This window comes from Neovison vison, chromosome 6 (genome assembly GCF_020171115.1).
Source record: "Neovison vison isolate M4711 chromosome 6, ASM_NN_V1, whole genome shotgun sequence".
NCBI lineage: Eukaryota > Metazoa > Chordata > Mammalia > Carnivora > Mustelidae > Neogale > Neogale vison.
Genome location: NC_058096.1, coordinates 212210954 through 212228466, shown reverse-complemented (window position 1 = coordinate 212228466; position 17513 = coordinate 212210954). Strand labels below are relative to the sequence as shown.

The following is a 17513-nucleotide window of genomic DNA, read 5'->3' as shown; positions in this document are numbered from 1 at the left end:
GACGCCAGATGGATGAGGTGTGACCGCCCCTGCTAATGGACTGTGAACGGTACCGGAACTTTTAACGGGGGGCTCGAAAATTGGAAGTGGTGAAAAGCCAAACTTTGGGTGTTAACTATTTATCATTTCCTGGTTTCAGCCACATTGTAAATCACCTCGTGAGGGCAAAATGCAAAGAGGTGACTCTGCACAAGGATGGGCCCCTGGGGGAGACAGTTCTGGAGTGTTACAACTGCGGCTGCCGCAATGTCTTCCTCCTCGGCTTCATCCCTGCCAAGGCCGACTCAGTAGTGGTGCTGCTGTGCAGGTGAGGGGAGGGTGCATTCAGCCCCAGTGGGCGGAGAGGTGTGAGGATATTTGGGGGCTGGGACTAGTTAGAGAACTGGGAATGCTGAGTAACTCTTCTGGGGTGTGTTCTGGTTAAATCATAAAAAGAATTCTGTAACAACAGTGTTACGAGTTTTGAGAGTTCAGAGCTCAAGTGCATGGGGAGAGGCAATGTATTACAAACAATTTAAAGGGAATATGATCACATAGTAAGATGTAGGGAACGTCACTTTGGGATGAAAGGTAAGCCTTGTGGGTGGAGGTCATCCTCACCTGGGCTCTTCCTGCCCTCGGTGTTTCTGTAGGCAGCCCTGCGCCAGTCAGAGCAGCCTCAAGGACATCAACTGGGACAGCTCCCAGTGGCAGCCCCTGATCCAGGACCGCTGCTTTCTCTCTTGGCTGGTCAAGATCCCTTCTGAGCAGGAGCAGCTGCGGGCCCGGCAGATCACTGCCCAGCAGATCAACAAGCTGGAGGAGCTCTGGAAGGTGAGGGCCTGCCGAGAACGCAAAACTGCCTCAGCGTGGTTCTTGTCCAGGGAGAGCTGCTGGGAGTGTTTCTGGAATAGGAGATTCCGGAAGCAACTTGAGGGAGAGACTGCAGTCTCTACCTGGAATGGCCCTTTGGTGGAATCCCACAGGCACCTTCTGCTGGGCCTCTGGGAAAGGACAGCTCTGGTTGTTGGAATTTTTTCTCTTATTGCAGAGGAGGAGGGAGAGCAGAACTGGCCCTGGGTGGCTGTGGGTGCCTATGTCACGGGGAGCCGGGCCTGGGGAGACAGGCCTGTGAGGGTGCTGGAAGACCTTGTTGGGCCTGTAACATGTCTGAGCCAGGGTGACTCCAGGCCAGGGGTGAATGTTCAGGGGAAAAGGGGTCCAGGCCACAAAAGTCAGAGAGGCAGGGCTCACAATGGCTGGATGAGCAGAGGGGAGGGGCTTCCTGGTTGGGTGGTGGGGTGTCTGCCCTGCCGGACAGACCCAGTTCTCTAGGGAAGCCCTTCTCTGGTTCTGGCTGTTCAGCTTTTATGATAAAGTTTTAGTAATTGGGCTATAAATTTTAATTGCCTGTGTAATCCAAAATCTTAACCCACTGAGCCACCCAGGTGCCCCATAATCCAAAATCTTTTTTTTTCTTTTTTTAAGATTTTATTCATTTATTTGACACAGAGAGATCACAAGCAGAGAGGCAGGCAGAGAGAGAAGGGGAAGCAGGCTTGCCTCTGAGCAGAGAGCCCGATGCGGGGCTCAGTCCCAGGACCCTGGGATCATGACCTGAGCCGAAGGCAGAGGATTAACCCACTGAGCCATCTGGGTGCCCCCCCATAATCCAAAATCTTAAATGTGAATTTATTTTCACTTTGAGTGCAAGTCAGAATATTTCTCAAGTGTCTCTAGCAAGGTACCTTTCTGCTTCGATTTTTGGATGGCCAGAACTTTTTTTTTTTTTTTTTAAGATTTTATTTATTTATTTGACGGGCAGAGATCACAAGTAGGCAAAGAGGCAGGCGGTGGGGGTGGGGGAAGTAGGCTTCCTGCTGAGCAGAGAGCCTGACACGGAGCTCAATCCCAGGACCCCGAGATCACGACCCAAGCCCAAGGCAGAGGCTTTAACCACTGAGGCACCCAGGTGCCCCCCCCTTTTTTAATTTTTATTTATTTATTTATTTTTAAAGATTTTATTTATTTATTTGACAGAGAGAAATCACAAGTAGGTGGAGAGGCAGACAGAGAGAGAGAGGGAAGCAGGCCCCCCGCCGAGCAGAGAGCCCGATGCGGGACTCGATTCCAGGACCCTGAGATCATGACCTGAGCCGAAGGCAGCGGCCCAACCCACTGAGCCACCCAGGCGCCCGGCGCCCCCCCTTTTTAAAAATATTTTATTTATTAGATCACAAGCAGAGGGGAGGGGAAGAGGGAGAAGTAGACTCCCCGCTAAGCGGCGAGCCTGATGCGGGACTCAATCCCAGGACCCCAGGATCATGACCCGAGTTGAAGGCAGATGCTTAACCGACTGAGCCACCCAGGCTCCCCAGAACTCTTTGACTTTTCCTGTTTATAGCTACATAGCCCAGATACTGTTCTGTCCCTGCCAGAGAAGAATGTGTCACCCCTATTGGTGCAGTACAGGGTGAGGAGGAAACTGGGGGGCTGGGGGAAGAAGAAGGCCCTTTTGTTTACACAGAGAACTAGTGGTCTTCTGGCAGCCCCAAAGCGGTATTCTCTCTCCTGGTTCAGGGGCTAGGCGTTTGTTGGGGAACGTAGCCATTTGATGGTGTAGGCGTGTCAGGCTGTGTCCCTGGGGTGACATCACCAGTATTTACCCTGCTGGTGTAGCCCTGGGCAGGGGGAGGGGTAACGGCAATGGCAAGGACTGAAGGGTGTGCAGAGACCCAACCAGTGTCTGTGTCCCTGTGCCCTGTACACTTCCCCATACGAGGACTCTCCTCCTGGGGTGGATGCCACCGACAATGGTGCCCTCTGTATGATGCCGCCATGAGCTTGTTCTGACAGGTGACGGATAGGCCTTGCTCTTCTAGGCACTAGTGAGCCTGCTTGTAGTTCCTTTCGTATATAGGCGAAAATGGGGAAGAACAGGCGCGATGTTTGTCTTCTAGGAAAATCCTTCTGCCACCTTGGAGGACCTGGAGAAGCCAGGTGTGGACGAGGAGCCGCAGCACGTGCTCCTGCGGTATGAGGACGCCTACCAGTACCAGAACATATTCGGGCCTCTGGTCAAGCTAGAGGCCGACTACGATAAGAAACTGAAAGAGTCCCAGGTGATGTGGTGTGTGCAGGAGGGTTTCGGTCATTTAACACAGCATCTCTCCTAAGGTCTGGGGAGGGCGGTTTCCTCTGCAAACGGCGGATGCTGACGTGGGCCGAGGCGCAGTACCCGGAGACGGACGGTGGATTGAGGGCAGGCGAGGGAGCGACCCTTGGGCTGATGCCTGGTTGCTCGGAGCTAAACACCGGCCTGAGTGTTTTCTGATTTAAAATCCAGCCAAAATCTCTCACAGTCAGGGTTGCGTCCTTTGCCCACGGCTGCAAGAGCCCGGGCTGAGGAGCCTGTGGCACGCCGAGGGCACTTCTGGCACCGGTCTCATGAAGAGCACGTGTAGGAAGAGGGAGCTCCGAGGATCGGCCGCCAGCTGCTTCTCCCTCCGCAGTTCACAGAGAAGCCGCCTCCGAGAGCAGCCGTCGAGTGGGGGTCTCCTGGTCGTCTGGAGCGGGTTCTGGGGGTCCTCATGGCTTCTGTCCTGGATGTGCCCTTGCTGGTGTTGCAGGCGGTTGGCTGCTGCACGCGGCACCCTGACATCGTGGCTCGTGAGGGCGCCGTAGGGCGCGCAGCTGTGGAAACCCAGACACGAGGAGTCCAGGCCCGTGTCTGTGTCTCAGGCTAACAGGGCTCTTATTTTTCATGTGCTCAGACTCAAGATAACATCACGGTCAGGTGGGACCTGGGCCTTAACAAGAAGAGAATCGCCTACTTCACTTTGCCCAAGACTGACTCTGGTAATGAGGATTTAGTCATAATTTGGTTAAGAGGTGATTTTAAGTTTTAAAATATTTGTGACCATAAGTAGCATAAAATTCCTAGTTTCTCCCTTGTAAAGTGTCCCTTAATTTGAACTCTTCATGATGGCAGCCTCGGCATGTGTTGAAAACGCTAACTTTCTTGCTGTGTTTTCTCTGTAAGATATGCGGCTCATGCAGGGGGATGAGATATGTCTGAGGTACAAAGGGGATCTGGCGCCCCTGTGGAAAGGGATCGGCCACGTCATCAAGGTCCCTGATAGTATCCTTTGCGTACAGATGGGTGAGCTTGTCCTGAGCACAGGTGGCCTGCATGGGGGTCACCGTAGGTGGAGGAAAGGGCATCGTAGGCAGCCTTGGCTCAGGGGGCCCCTCTGACTGGCATTTGCCACTGAGTCCTTGCTTCAGTTGTGCTGTGCGGATGTGTCCAGCTCTGCGCCCCAGGGCTCTGGAGGCTCAGTTGGAACCCCGGCTGGGATGCGGCTGCTTCATGCTGGGCGCTGCCCTCGCGCTCACAGGGAGGATGCGGGAGCTGGCAGTGGGGGGCCTGGACCCCACAGCGGCATCTGCTGATGAGGGTGGGCCAGGTGGGCGGTGTCTGCTAATGTTTGGCACAGAGGAGGCTCTTTCTCCCCGGTAACCCAGTGAAGGCTCCTCAGAAAGGTAAACCCAGCTTTTGACAACGACGAAACTTAACTCAGCGGCACAGATTATGGCGATGAGATCGCCATTGAGCTTCGGAGCAGTGTGGGTGCGCCTGTGGAGGTGACGCATAACTTCCAGGTGGATTTCGTGTGGAAGTCCACCTCATTTGATAGGTACGTGTGCCTTGGCCCTGCAGGCTCTGCTGGCTCTGCTTCCGTGCCTGGCTCAGGGCGCGGCTTCTGCCTCCAGCGTTTCAGTGATCACCCTCGTCTGCGAGGGCTGTGTTGGGCGCGTCGCCGACCTCGAGTTCTCCTTCCAGGATGCAGAGTGCATTGAAAACGTTCGCTGTGGATGAGACGTCTGTCTCGGGCTACATCTACCATAAGCTGCTCGGGCATGAGGTGGAGGACGTGATCATCAAGTGCCAGCTGCCCAAACGCTTCACAGCACAGGGGCTCCCCGACCTCAACCATTCCCAGGTGCCCACCTGCCCCGGGGCGCAGCGCAGTGCGGGCCCAGCTGGCAGGGCCTGCTGGGGCGGGCGTTCCCACCACTCCCTGGGTCTGGCTGCCGCCTCACGACTACCTGTTATCTGAAGGTTTATGCTGTCAAGACTGTGCTGCAGAGACCGCTGAGTTTGATCCAGGGACCACCAGGCACAGGGAAGACAGTGACCTCTGCCACCATCGTCTATCACCTCGCTCGGCAGGGCAATGGGTAGGACTCGGGGTAGCCCAAGGTGGGAAGAGAGAGACCTGTCTGCCAGGACGCCTGGGGGCCCCTCTTACCTGGCACGCTGGGTTTTACTTTATTTGTATGAGATCTGGCCTCTGTGGTTGCTCTTCCCAAGCAAGCCTGCTGCTCCAGTAAGGGCCGTGGTGGGGCAGCAGGTGTCGGACCCGTACGCATCACAGAGCTTCGAGAGTCTTTACGGTGCCGACGGGGGTAGAGATGCAGGATTCCGTTAGTAGCGTAGCTGCACATGAGAAGCGTGTCAACCAAGTGGGAGCTGGAAGCTCCAGACCAGTTGGGTTTTTTGCTTCTTCAGCTTTGTTCACTCCTGGCTTTAGTCTTAGGTCACAAGTTGGGGGACTCCACTGTCTGGGAGTCTGAAGAACAGTCTTAGCAGTTAGCATTTCCTGAATTTCCTCTGGCTGAGCTCTGAGACATTTGTTCACCTTGTGTTGAAGGCCTGTGCTCGTCTGTGCTCCAAGTAACATAGCTGTGGACCAGCTGACAGAGAAGATCCACCAGACTGGGCTGAAGGTCGTGCGGCTCTGCGCCAAGAGCCGTGAGGCCATTGACTCCCCAGTGTCCTTCCTGGCCCTGCACAACCAGATCAGGAACATGGATAGGTGGGTGTGGGCTAGCCTGCCTCGAGCGTGGCACGTGTCCTGGGCGCGGTCCCTGGCGACACCTGGCTCCCCTGCCTGCTGACGTGTCACGGTGCTTCCAGCATGCCAGAGCTGCAGAAGCTGCAGCAGCTGAAGGACGAGACGGGGGAGCTGTCCTCTGCTGACGAGAAGCGGTACCGGGCCCTGAAGCGCACCGCCGAGAGGGAGCTGCTCATGGTGAGCTCTTAACCACTGGGCTGTTCGGTTCTGTTTGGCTGTGGGACCTGTTTTCAGTGTGCTGGGCAGACCGTGGTGCCTTTACGGCAGTTTATTTTGCTTCTGAGAAAACGTTGATACCTCCCACGTTTGCCTTCTCAGTGGTTGCACATCTTGGCCTGTAGGTGGGTCTGGAACACTCTCTGCTCTTTTATAACGAAGCAAGGTTTCCCCAGCTCCGCACTGCCTCTCGGAGGCTCTCTTGAGGCACAGAACCACATCTGTGCTGAGAGGTTTTCTTGATGAAGCTAGATCAGTCAGGATCTCAGAAGGTAGTGCCACTACAGTCTGGATGTAGATATTGTCCAGGTGGGACAGCGGCCTGTTTCCGTAGGTGTCCGGGAGGGCGCAAACCAGTGCCCTGCCCCACTTGCCCTTGGGGACCTGGTAGCATTTACCATGCAGGTTCCCTGATGTTTTGCCTGCTCTCGTCTTCAGAACGCAGATGTCATCTGTTGCACGTGTGTGGGTGCAGGGGACCCGAGGCTTGCCAAGATGCAGTTCCGCTCCATTTTAATTGACGAGAGCACCCAGGCCACGGAACCAGAGTGCATGGTCCCTGTGGTCCTTGGCGCCAAGCAGGTGGGCCATTCACCGTCGTCCTGTTTGAAAACCAGTGTGTGTTCTCTCTTTCCAGTTCCGTGTCATTCTCAGCACTGGGGGGTTGTTTTTGGTAATGCTTTGTAGTGCTGTGTGATGTCTTGGCAGAGCAGAGGGATGCCCAGCGGGGTTACTGAGGGTTCTTGGAAGGATGGGCTCCCCCACCTCTTGTGGGTCCTGAGTGCAAGTCTGTTGTTCCATGTTTAGGTTTCCCCTGCTATCCAACAGTAAAGCTCTGCCTTGAAACCTCTCACAAGCCAAAATGGGATAAAGTGAAGAATATCCCTGCTTTCTGAAAATTCATATTACACTGCTTTGCTTTTACAGAAGACCTCCGGTAGTATCTGTTTCTGACAACCAAAAGAAATCATAAGATTTTTGCTTTTACGACAAACGCTGTTGCCATGCTAAAGGAGGTCTTTCATAAAAGAGAAGTGATGTGACCAAGCTTGTTTGGGAAAGCCGGATACCTGGATGTGGGGGGGTTTCCCGTGCTGGTTGGCTCTTACTGCTTGAGTCCTACATGACTGGGTGGTCGTAGAGCACCAGGGCCCTTCCGTGCCCCCCACGCAGACGCCTCCTGTTTCATACTTGAGATCCTCACCTGTGTGGGCCTCTCACCACAGCTCATCCTCGTGGGCGACCACTGCCAGCTGGGCCCTGTGGTGATGTGCAAGAAAGCGGCCAAAGCGGGACTGTCTCAGTCGCTCTTCGAGCGCCTGGTGGTGCTGGGCATCCGCCCCATCCGCCTGCAGGTCCAGTACCGGATGCATCCCGCACTCAGCGCCTTCCCTTCCAACATCTTCTACGAGGGCTCCCTCCAGAACGGCGTCACTGCAGGTAGTGCTCAGCCCACAGTGGGGGGCCGGAGGGAAATCAGCCTGGCGAGATAACACCTGTTGTCACTGCCTAAGTTGTCTTATGTGGTGATCTCATGTGTAAGGGGCACCTCAGAGAGGTACAGTGGTCTGCGGGATGGCGTGTCCCCCCTGGAGTGTGGAACATCCTTGGCATGTGGCCACGAGGGAGCTTGACCTGGTAAAATGCGGAGTCACTACCTGAGAACTCACACCTTGGGCTTATCACACAGCGGACAGAACGGGAAGTGGCAGAGCTGACTGTTCCTCCCACTCCTTACCCTGTTGTTCTCGAAACCCGGGCCCTGGGGCTTCACAGGACGGAGGTTAGAACTACCCTCGTGATAATACTGAGGCGTTGTGTCCCCTTTTGCCATGAGGACGCTCGTGCTGAGGGTGCAGAGGCAACCCTGGAGGGCTGCTGGCTGGTGCCTTGGCATCAGTGGGGACAGTGCTGCCAGACTGCCATGTGTCGTCACCGCTGCATGCTTGCAGCAGGCAAGACCCTGAATGCCTCAGTGACGCGTACTCACTTTGTGTATATCCATATGACCCTGTGCGTGTCGAGGTAGGGAGCTCGTCTAAGACACTTGGCAGGTATGGTAGGTGTTTTTAAAAGGACTCAGGGACACAGTATGGTCGGTCATTCAGACTGAGGTGTTCAGCCGGTTCTTTCCCAGAAATGATCAAAGTGAGTCAGCCTGTGGCTTCAAGGAAAACAATTGACAGTACTTATCTCCAGTGATAAAACCTAAGGACTCAAAATGAAAAGCAGAATTTTGGAAAACTCATGTTCCTGATCTGGGCCGACCAAGTCTCTCCAATGTCCAGTGGCTTTTCTGATGAGCTCTGTGGTAGTGACAAGTGTCTGTGAAGTGTGTGAGTCTTTGGGAGCTCTGACTTGGTGAACAAGTACTTTCCATTCTGATGGCCCACAAGGATGTTACAAAGTCAGAGGCCATCCCAAGGGCAGGCAGAGGAGAAAAGCCATCATCACCAACCTGCAGGGTGACCTCCTATGCAGCTTTGGTGTGGAGTCAGACAGAATCCCACGGTTGTGGAGAAAGTTATAAAACATTCTTCCCTTTTCCAATTCCGTCCCATCTGTGAGGTCCGATTGTCCTCCTGCGAGGGCTGATGCGAGGCTGTGCACAGAAGCAGTCAGCCACAGCGGAGTTGTAGAAACCCGAGATGTATATTTTAGTGGGAAATACTACTTTTCATTAAAAATTTTTGCGGATATGTTTATTTTTAAAGGAATTCATAAGTATTTTATGTTTCTGGGTTTAAAATGTAGTAAATGTCACTAGATGTAAACTGTGGAAATGGTAGCTGCTTGGATTCCTCAACTTTTTAGGGCATATAAGGGATCCTGAGACTGGCATTCCTTTTTTTTTTTTTTGAGATTTTTATTTATTTATTTGACAGAGAGCGGGAATAGAAGCAGGAGGAGTGGGAGTAGGGAGGGGGCCACTGCCGAGCAGGGAGCCTGATTCGGGGGGTTGATCACAGGACCCTGGGATCGTGACCTAAATCGAAGGCAGACATTTAACTGAGCCACCCAGGTGCCCCCTGAGACTGGCTTGCTTTTTTTCTTCATTTTTAAAAAAAGATTATTTATTTATTTGACAGAGATCACAAGTAGGCAGAGAGGGAGAGGAGGAAGCAGGCTCCCCACCGAGCAGAGAGCCCCATGTAGGTCTCGATCCCAGGGTCCTGGGATCATGACCTGAGCCAAAGGCAGAGGTTTTAACCCACCTAGCCACCCAGCCGCCCCGAGACTGGGGTTCTTAATGTCTGGTAAATGCCAGCAGCCTGCCATGTTGGCCTTGTCTGGCCTACCACCTAGGTGAGATGGAGGCTGAGCGTGTGCGCCTGGCCAAGCTGTGCAGCCATGGTGCCATGCGGTCGTGGGAGTTGATGGCACTATGAGTGTTCCCATCACCATGACGCTTACAGCATCGCTGGTCCATTGGGTGGTGGCGCTAGGAAAGGCCAGGCTACAAGGAACTTGTTTGCAATTTGACACAAGTTGGGAAAGCCACGCTCAGCACTGATTCTGAGCCTTGCTGGCCCTGCTCTGCCTCCCTCCATGGTGGCAGATCTGGGGGGCAGGGAGCAGGGGTGGTGGTGGCTTCTCCTTGTGGTGTCCTCTGTGCCCAGCACATGGTCAGCACCTGCTAAGTACATACATGTATATATATATATATATATATTATTTTTTTTTTAAGATTTATTTATTTCAGGGGCACCTGGATGGCTCAGTTGTTAAGCGTCTTCCTCAGCTCAGATCATGATCCCAAGGTCCTGGGATCAAGCTCCACATCAGGCTTTCTGCTTGGCGGGAAGCCTGCTTTCCCTCTCCTGCTTCCCCTTCTTGTGTTCCCTCTCTCGCTCTCTTTTTGCCAAATACATAAATAAAATCTTCAAAAAACAATAACAGGGGCACCTGGGTGGCTCAGTTGGTTAAGCTGCTGCCTTCGGTTCAGGTCATGATTCCAGGGTCCTAGGATCGAGTTCCGCATCAGGCTCCCTGCTCAGCAGAGAGCCCACTTCTTTCTCTCCCTCTGCCTGTCGATCTGCTTACTTGTGCTATTTTTCTGTCAAATAAATAAATAAATAATTTTTTTTTAAAGATTTTATTTATTTATCAGAGAGAGAGAGGGAGAGAGCAAGCACAGGCAGACAGAATGGCAGGCAGAGGCAGAGGGAGAAGCAGGATCCCTGCTGAGCAAGGAGCCAGATGTGGGACTCGATCCCAAGACGCCGGGATCATGACCTGAGCCGAAGGCAGCTGCTTAACCAACTGAGCCACCCAGGCGTCCCAATAAATAAAATTTTTTAAAAAATGAAAAGAAATTAAAAAAATTAAAAAAAACAAAGTTTTTTTATTTTAGAGTGACTGAGCATGAGCGGGAGGGACAGGGAGAGGGGAGAGAGAATCTGAAGCAGATCCCATGCTGAGCTCAGAGCCCAACACGGGGCTTGATCTCACGACCCTGAGATCATAACCTGAGCGGACACCAGGAGTTGGAAGCTTAATTGACTGTACTGCCTAGGCACCCTGAGTACACATTTTTAAATTCTTCATTAAAGTGTAAAGAAGTGCCCAAGTCCTAAGTGTTCAGCTTAGTGAGTCTTCTCTAAGTGAACACATCTGAATAACTAGAATCTGAACCCAGAATACAGCCTAATTCCCAGAAGTACCCTTGAACTCCAAGGTGGCCCCTGCCCAAGGCAGTGCTGGCACCCACCCAGACCCCTTCTTGGGGTAGCCTGACATCAGCTGTGGCGGGAGCATTTGCACGACAGAAATTGGAGGCCATGGGGCACCAGGGTGACTCAGTCACTAGGCGTCTGCCTTCGGCTCGGGTCATGATTCCAGGGTCCTAGGATCAAGCCCCACATCGGGCTCCCTGCACAGTGTGAAACCTGCTTCTCCCTCTCCCACTCTCCCCTGCTTCTGTTCCCTCTCTCACTGTGTCTCTCTGTCAAATAAATGGATAAAATCTTTTTTTTTTTTTTTAATTTTATTTACTTGTTTGACAGATAGAGATCACAAGGAGGCAGAGAGGCAGGCAGAGAGAGAGGAGGAAGCAGGCTCCCTGCTGAGCAGAGAGCCCGATGCAGGGCTCAATCCCAGGACCCTGGGACCATGACCTGAGCCGAAGGCAGAGGCTTTAACCCACTGAACCACCCAGGCGCCCCTGGATAAAATCTTTTTTTAAAAAAATAAATAAATAAATTGAAGGCTGTAATAGACCAGCCCTGTCCCCACTACCCGCAGTGGTCAAACATTCTCCAGCAACCCCTCGGCTAATGTACCACTGAGCTAGCCTGTTGGCTACTGCCCTCGCTAGAAGGATAGAGACGGAGGTGGACTCTTTCTCAGCTTGACATAAAGTGAATCATTGGTGTTAGGCTGTTTTGATGCAAAAATGCCACTTTTCTCATGCTGATCTATAGATTAGATGCAGCTCCACAATTCCCAAAGAGGTCAGTGGGGCAAGTGAATGGACGAGCTAATTTTTGAAATTATAAGGAAATACACAGGGCCCAAAATAGCCAGGGTGCACATGAAGAGCTCTGTGGAGGTGGTGGCTTACACGGCCAGATGTCCCGAGTTACTACAGAGCTGCTGTTGCTCAGGTAGTGTGGGCACAGTGCCCAAGGTAGAATCCAGGGGCAGACCCGCCTGTTCAAAGACTTTGGTCTGTGACAGGAAGAGATGGACTCAGCAGTGTCATCCACAAAAGCCAGTTGGAGGGATTTATGGGTCCTTTAAGGCACCGCAGTAAAGCTTCTAGAAGAAAAAATGTATTCCTGACCCTGGGGTAGGTGGAGATTTCTTAAACAGGCCACAGAAAGCACCAGACGGGGAGGTAACGTTCAGGGAGTGAGCCGGCTTTGTGCAGTGCGCAGCTGGGTGTTGGTATGCACAGCTTCACTCCCTCCGGGGCATTTCGGGGTGGTTGGACCAGCTTGGGTGGCCTCCTCGGGGCCCCACTGACTGGGGTCTCTTGCCTGAAGCCTGCTGCTGACTGCTGTAGCACGGGTTTCTGCACTGTTCCCTTTGTATGCAGTCAGAATGGGCAGTGGCTTTCTTCTCTAATGGGAAGTGTTGCCTCTTTTCCCTCCCTGGTGATAGCGGACCGAGTGAAGAAGGGGTTTGACTTCCAGTGGCCCCAGCCTGATAAGCCAATGTTCTTCTACGTGACCCAGGGCCAAGAGGAGATCGCCAGCTCAGGCACCTCCTACCTGAACAGGTAAGCGGAGACTCGCCCTTGGTGTCTGCCGGCTTCAGTGGCAGCTTGGTGAGTAGCCGCTAGCCGCTGCCCATGTGTTCGTTTTCTGCCGTGCTTCTGAAGCTTCTCCTAGCCCTCCTTGTCCCCGCTGTATGTAGACACTTAAACCAGCAGCTGTTTCCACTTTGCATCTTCAATGTGTGTTCTATTGAGCGGATACTGCTAAGCCCACGTGTGAGCCTCCCCCGTCCCCTTTGACTCCCTTGGTAAATGGGGGGGAGCCTGGCTCTGGGCACAGCGGGCAAAGCCTTCTCAAGGCTGCCCTAGACGTGGAACTGCCCCACACCTCCCATGGCTTCCGGCCTCGGTCTCCAGGCCCGCGGGGGCAGCCAAGGAACTGAAAGGCAGGTTTTCCTAGGACGGAAGCTGCCAACGTGGAGAAGATCACCACAAAGCTGCTGAAGGCAGGGGCCAAGCCCGACCAGATCGGCATCATCACCCCGTACGAGGGCCAGCGCTCCTACCTGGTGCAGTACATGCAGTTCAGCGGCTCCCTGCACACCAAGCTCTACCAGGTGCGCACGCCCAGCTGCGCCTGCGGCCCGTGCCACCGTCCTGGGAGGGCATGTGTTCCCTTTGGATTTTTCTTAGGATGGTTTTCAGAGCAAAACTGAAAATACTTCCAAGTTGAACCGTATGGTATGATTACCCTCTGGCCTTATGGTAGATGTTACGTGGTCATGAAAATGCCGTTCCCTCTTGCAGCATTGTCTGGGTGAAGCATCCAGGGTTTGTGTGCTGGAAGGGTACGGGATTCTCTTTCTCTGCAGAGATGAACCAAAACACGAAGTAGCGCCCAAGTGACCATGTCAGGTGGTCTCCGTTTTGTTAACTTGGGTGCCGTCTAAGGGCTTTTGCGGCAAGGATGTGTGCTTTTATTATTGGGAAACAAATTGCCACAGTTAAGAAAACAACCAGAGCACAGGAAGGCCAGGAGAGAGGGGCTGGGGACCGGGAAAGCCCAGGGGGAGTACGTCCAGCCAGAGGGGCTTCCTCCTTGCTGCTGGAGGCTGGCGCTGGGGTCTCTGTAGGCTTCAGGTCCCAGGCTCCTTGGTGGTACTGGACAGTTCATCCCAACAACATTCCCACAGTCAGAGGGTTCTTGAAGGCAGCCAGCTGGCTGACTGCGACCACGGGTCCCTTGTAGGAGGTGGAGATCGCCAGTGTGGACGCATTCCAGGGGCGAGAGAAGGACTTCATCATCCTTTCCTGTGTGCGAGCCAACGAGCACCAAGGCATCGGGTTTTTAAACGACCCCAGGCGGCTTAATGTGGCCCTGACCAGAGCGAGGTATGGAGGACTGCGTCCTGTTGGGCCTTGCTGGTGGCAGGTGCCTCCCTCCTGCCACGGGAGTTCTTCAGATTGACTTTTCCCTGAAGCCGGGAAGGTCTGCCCAAGGGCTGCTGCCGGCCTGGTTCGCTGCCTCCTCCAGTTCTCCTCCCGCCACAGCTGAACTTCGGGCCCCACGGGGGTGTGACTGGGCTTCGCTAGTGCCAGAGCTCAGAGAGCTCCCAAGCAGTAGTTTAGGAAGGAGTCGTCCCGACGACGTGCCTTTGTTTCCTGTCCTGGTGGGCTTGTGTGGCCTCAGTTTTGTGACAGGGTCATCTAGGCCCTTTGTCCTGAGCTCAAAACCCACTAGTGCAGTTTGTATCTCTATGAAGACAGTTAATCCCTGAATCTTATCTTTTGGTCTTGTCTATGTTTTTAGCCCTAGAATGTAATATTTTTTTGAAATGATGATGATAGCCGAGGGGACCTAGAGAGAATAAGTGGCTCTTCGTCACCTTTGAGACGCAAGCTACCCCCATACCAGCCTGAAGTCAGGCTTGCTTCTCCCATTGGTTCCTTTCCCCGTCGGGGCACATTGGTGGTTATTTGTCACTGCCTCCCCCTTCTAGGCTGCTGTCTTGTTTGGTGGCCAGCCCTGGGGTATGGGGGTCCTGAAACAGCTGGGTGGGGTGAGCGTCCACCAGAGAAGCCAGTCCCCGGCTTGGTCACTGAGGTCTGTGCCCTGTCCTGTCCGGCTTCCCGAGACCACAGAGCCTGCTGGGGGCTGCGGCTGACTTCCCACAAGGCCAACCCGTGGCTCAAACAAGGAGGCTCGTCTGAGCTCCTCTGCTCATGGAGGGGTTTTGATGTCTGGGCGCGTCCGAAGTTGTCTGTAGATACGCCCAGTGCGCTGGGTACAGCTTGCCTGGTGGGCTCCAGCACCAGGTCACTGTGACAGCAGTGTGCTCGTCTGTGCCCAGCGCTCATGGCGCTGTCGGAGGCAGGCTGGGCGCCCGGGCAGGGAGGCAGATGGGGCGCGAGAGGAGCGTATCCTGTGACCTTGGGTATGGATTTTGGGCTTTTGTTCTGTCTTCTTCACTGTGTTACGTGGTGTTCTGCATACCATGCAGAGCCTCAAATGCCTTGTTTTTGTGGCCACGCCTTGTAGGTACGGGGTCATTATCGTGGGCAACCCGAAGGCCCTGTCCAAGCAGCCGCTCTGGAACCACCTGCTGAACTACTACAAGGAGCAGAAGGTGCTGGTGGAGGGGCCGCTGAACAACCTGCGCGAGAGCCTCATGCAGTTCAGCAAGCCCAGGAAGCTCGTCAACACCATCAACCCGGTGAGTGGCCGCGGGCGGGGTCGGGGGCCCAGCCGGGCTGCTGCTCCCCGCAAGTGTGAGCTGAGGGCAGTCACACGTGTCCGTGTAGCCTGTTGTCACGGATCTCCCCCATCCCGTGTCTCCGAAGCTTTCCAACTTGGCCTTTTGGGTTGTAAAGTCCTGGGTGGCAGCTAGGAGGTGGACCGGGCAGTGGGAAACCCTGTGAACCCAGGGTGCTCTGGGGGACCTAGGAGCGGGTGCTGTTTGAGGTGAAGCCCGAAGACAGATCCTTTCAGCGTCACAGGCTAGGCCGGTGGAGGAGGGGTGGGCGAGGCCCAGAGCCCAGCAGTCAGCAAGCCTGGGGTCGGCCTGGAGCTCGGCCTTGGTGTGGCTTGGCCCCCAGAGCTTGAGAGAGTTCTTGTGTCAAGGTGGTAAATTCCTCACCTGTGCGAACCCTTGCAGGGAGCCCGCTTCATGACAACAGCCATGTATGATGCTCGGGAGGCCATCATCCCCGGATCGGTCTACGATCGCAGCAGCCAGGGTGAGTCTGCTCTCCGGGGGAGCGCACTGGCCCTGTGGGTGTTGATCGTTCCCACGCCTGCAGCTTTTGGCCTTGTCACTCCTGGGGTGACCTCCCAAGCCTCCGTCCATAGAAAACTGCCTGACAGAGCTCCTTCTCACCTTCTCTTATCTGAAATCAAAGACTTGGTCTTTGTCAGTGTCTACATACATCGTGGTTTTTTGTTTTTTGTTTTTGTTTCTTAACTATCAGAGCTTTGCTTGTGGAGGTTTGCAAGCAAATACTGTAGTTCTGTTTGCTCCCGGGCTCCAGGGCGCAGTGCTCCCTACCCACCCTACACTTGGTTTACCCACTCAGTTAGGGGGGCCCCCCTGTAGCTCTCCAGACCACCCACAGACTCGGTTCCCGTTTCACCGGCCTTCCCGTTTCCGCTTGCTCTCCTGTATGGGGTCTCTGTCCTGGGGCTGAGCCTTACCCCTGCTGTGTGCAGCACCTCCTCTTGCCTGAGCCAGTGTCTAGATGGTTCCCATTCATCCCCCAGGTCCCTGTCCCCTGGGACCCTTCCTTGCACCAGCCTCTACAGAGGGTGACTCGCTCACCTGGGTGCTTGGTGCCACAAGCCTGCATTTTACACTGAGCTTTATCGTCTTGTGGGCTCAGTGACCATCCTGGGGCCAGGGCAGCCCAGCAGTTCCTCTCACTTGTGAAGTAGGCAAGCCGCCTTTCCCTGCTTCCCTTGTATTCTGGTTGCTGGGCTCAAGTGACAGATGTTGCCACATCCAGTGAGTTGCCGCGTAGGAACACTGGGCCCGTCTTTCATCCTTGAGCTCCCTGTGGGCCCAGCTAAGGTTCTCGGCCCCGGAGGGCGGACCAGAAGGCTATGCTGTCCTGCCTTGGCTCCCTTTGACTACCCAGCCCTCGGGCAGCTCTGTGCAGATTGGGATATGCCTAGCCCGGGGGTGCCTGGGGGCCTGCATTTTCAGTGGGATCCACTGGTCTGTTCACTTAGGTGTTTTCTTGCTTTTGGTGGTTATGGCAGGGGTGTGTGTGTGTGTAGGTAATGTGAGCTTAAAATTTCCCTAGAAAGAACTTTTTTTTTCAGTTGGAAATGCATCACAGCTTCAGTCTTTTGGATGCTTACAGGCCAGGGATTCTCCAGTCCCCTGGGAGAAAAGTCCTGTTCCCAGGAGCCACCCCAGGGAGGCTCTCCAGAGTGGGGGTCGAGTCGTGAGATTCTGTATCACTGCAGTGGCTTTGCTGTCAGGCTGCACCGAGAAACCCTGTGACAGCAGCGGCAGGATGAGAGTGACATTCCAGCTCCTCAGCATTCATTCGTGGCCCAGGCGTGGGCGCAGTGGGATGTGGCGGTGACACCCGCCGTCTTCCTTGTGTCTTGCAGGCCGGCCCTCAAACATGTACTTCCAGACCCACGACCAGATTGGCATGATCAGCGCGGGCCCCAGCCACGTGGCCGCCATGAACATTCCCATCCCCTTCAATCTGGTCATGCCCCCCATGCCACCGCCAGGGTACTTCGGACAAGCAAACGGGCCGGCCGCAGGTGAGCGCCAGGTGGCTGCTTGTCGTGAAAAGCACGCTGGCGCCAAAATTTTTTCACGTCTGGGCTTCGGGCAGCCGGGCTTGTCAGTTGGTGCAGATGTCCTTCAAGGAACCTGGACTGCTGTCTTTCAGGCCGGGGTACCCCAAAAGGCAAGACTGGTCGTGGGGGGCGCCAGAAGAACCGCTTTGGGCTCCCTGGACCCAGCCAGACGAATCTCCCCAACAGCCAGGCCAGCCAAGACGTGGCGTCGCAGCCGTTCTCCCAGGGCGCCCTGACCCAGGGCTACATCTCCATGAGCCAGCCCTCCCAGATGAGCCAGCCCGGCCTCTCCCAGCCCGAGCTGTCCCAGGTGAGCAGGGAGGGCAGGGCTGCTGGGACTGAGCCCACACATTCACCCCTGCAGACCTGAGCACCGCTCTGTCTGGCCGCCCTCGGCAGGGGGACGGCAGGGTCTTAGCGGAGC

The 17513-nt window shown here is 54.7% G+C and overlaps 1 protein-coding gene across 2 annotated transcripts in view; it reads left to right on the top strand.

Moving 5' to 3' along the window:
* Positions 1 to 17513, top strand: part of UPF1 (UPF1 RNA helicase and ATPase) — a 38245-nt gene that overhangs the window by 18039 nt on the left and 2693 nt on the right. The window contains exons 4-22 of one of the 2 annotated variants that reach the window (XM_044253862.1): positions 140 to 307; positions 633 to 813; positions 2940 to 3101; positions 3753 to 3870; positions 4022 to 4120; positions 4568 to 4676; positions 4823 to 4982; positions 5102 to 5220; positions 5694 to 5858; positions 5960 to 6074; positions 6552 to 6695; positions 7340 to 7553; positions 12219 to 12336; positions 12734 to 12890; positions 13523 to 13665; positions 14813 to 14987; positions 15429 to 15510; positions 16889 to 17050; positions 17182 to 17399. In XM_044253862.1, coding sequence (XP_044109797.1) covers positions 140 to 307; positions 633 to 813; positions 2940 to 3101; positions 3753 to 3870; positions 4022 to 4120; positions 4568 to 4676; positions 4823 to 4982; positions 5102 to 5220; positions 5694 to 5858; positions 5960 to 6074; positions 6552 to 6695; positions 7340 to 7553; positions 12219 to 12336; positions 12734 to 12890; positions 13523 to 13665; positions 14813 to 14987; positions 15429 to 15510; positions 16889 to 17050; positions 17182 to 17399 — 2809 coding nt within the window. The remainder of the gene's footprint in view (positions 1 to 139; positions 308 to 632; positions 814 to 2939; positions 3102 to 3752; positions 3871 to 4021; positions 4121 to 4567; positions 4677 to 4822; positions 4983 to 5101; positions 5221 to 5693; positions 5859 to 5959; positions 6075 to 6551; positions 6696 to 7339; positions 7554 to 12218; positions 12337 to 12733; positions 12891 to 13522; positions 13666 to 14812; positions 14988 to 15428; positions 15511 to 16888; positions 17051 to 17181; positions 17400 to 17513) is intronic. The other variant, XM_044253863.1, reaches the window with a different exon arrangement.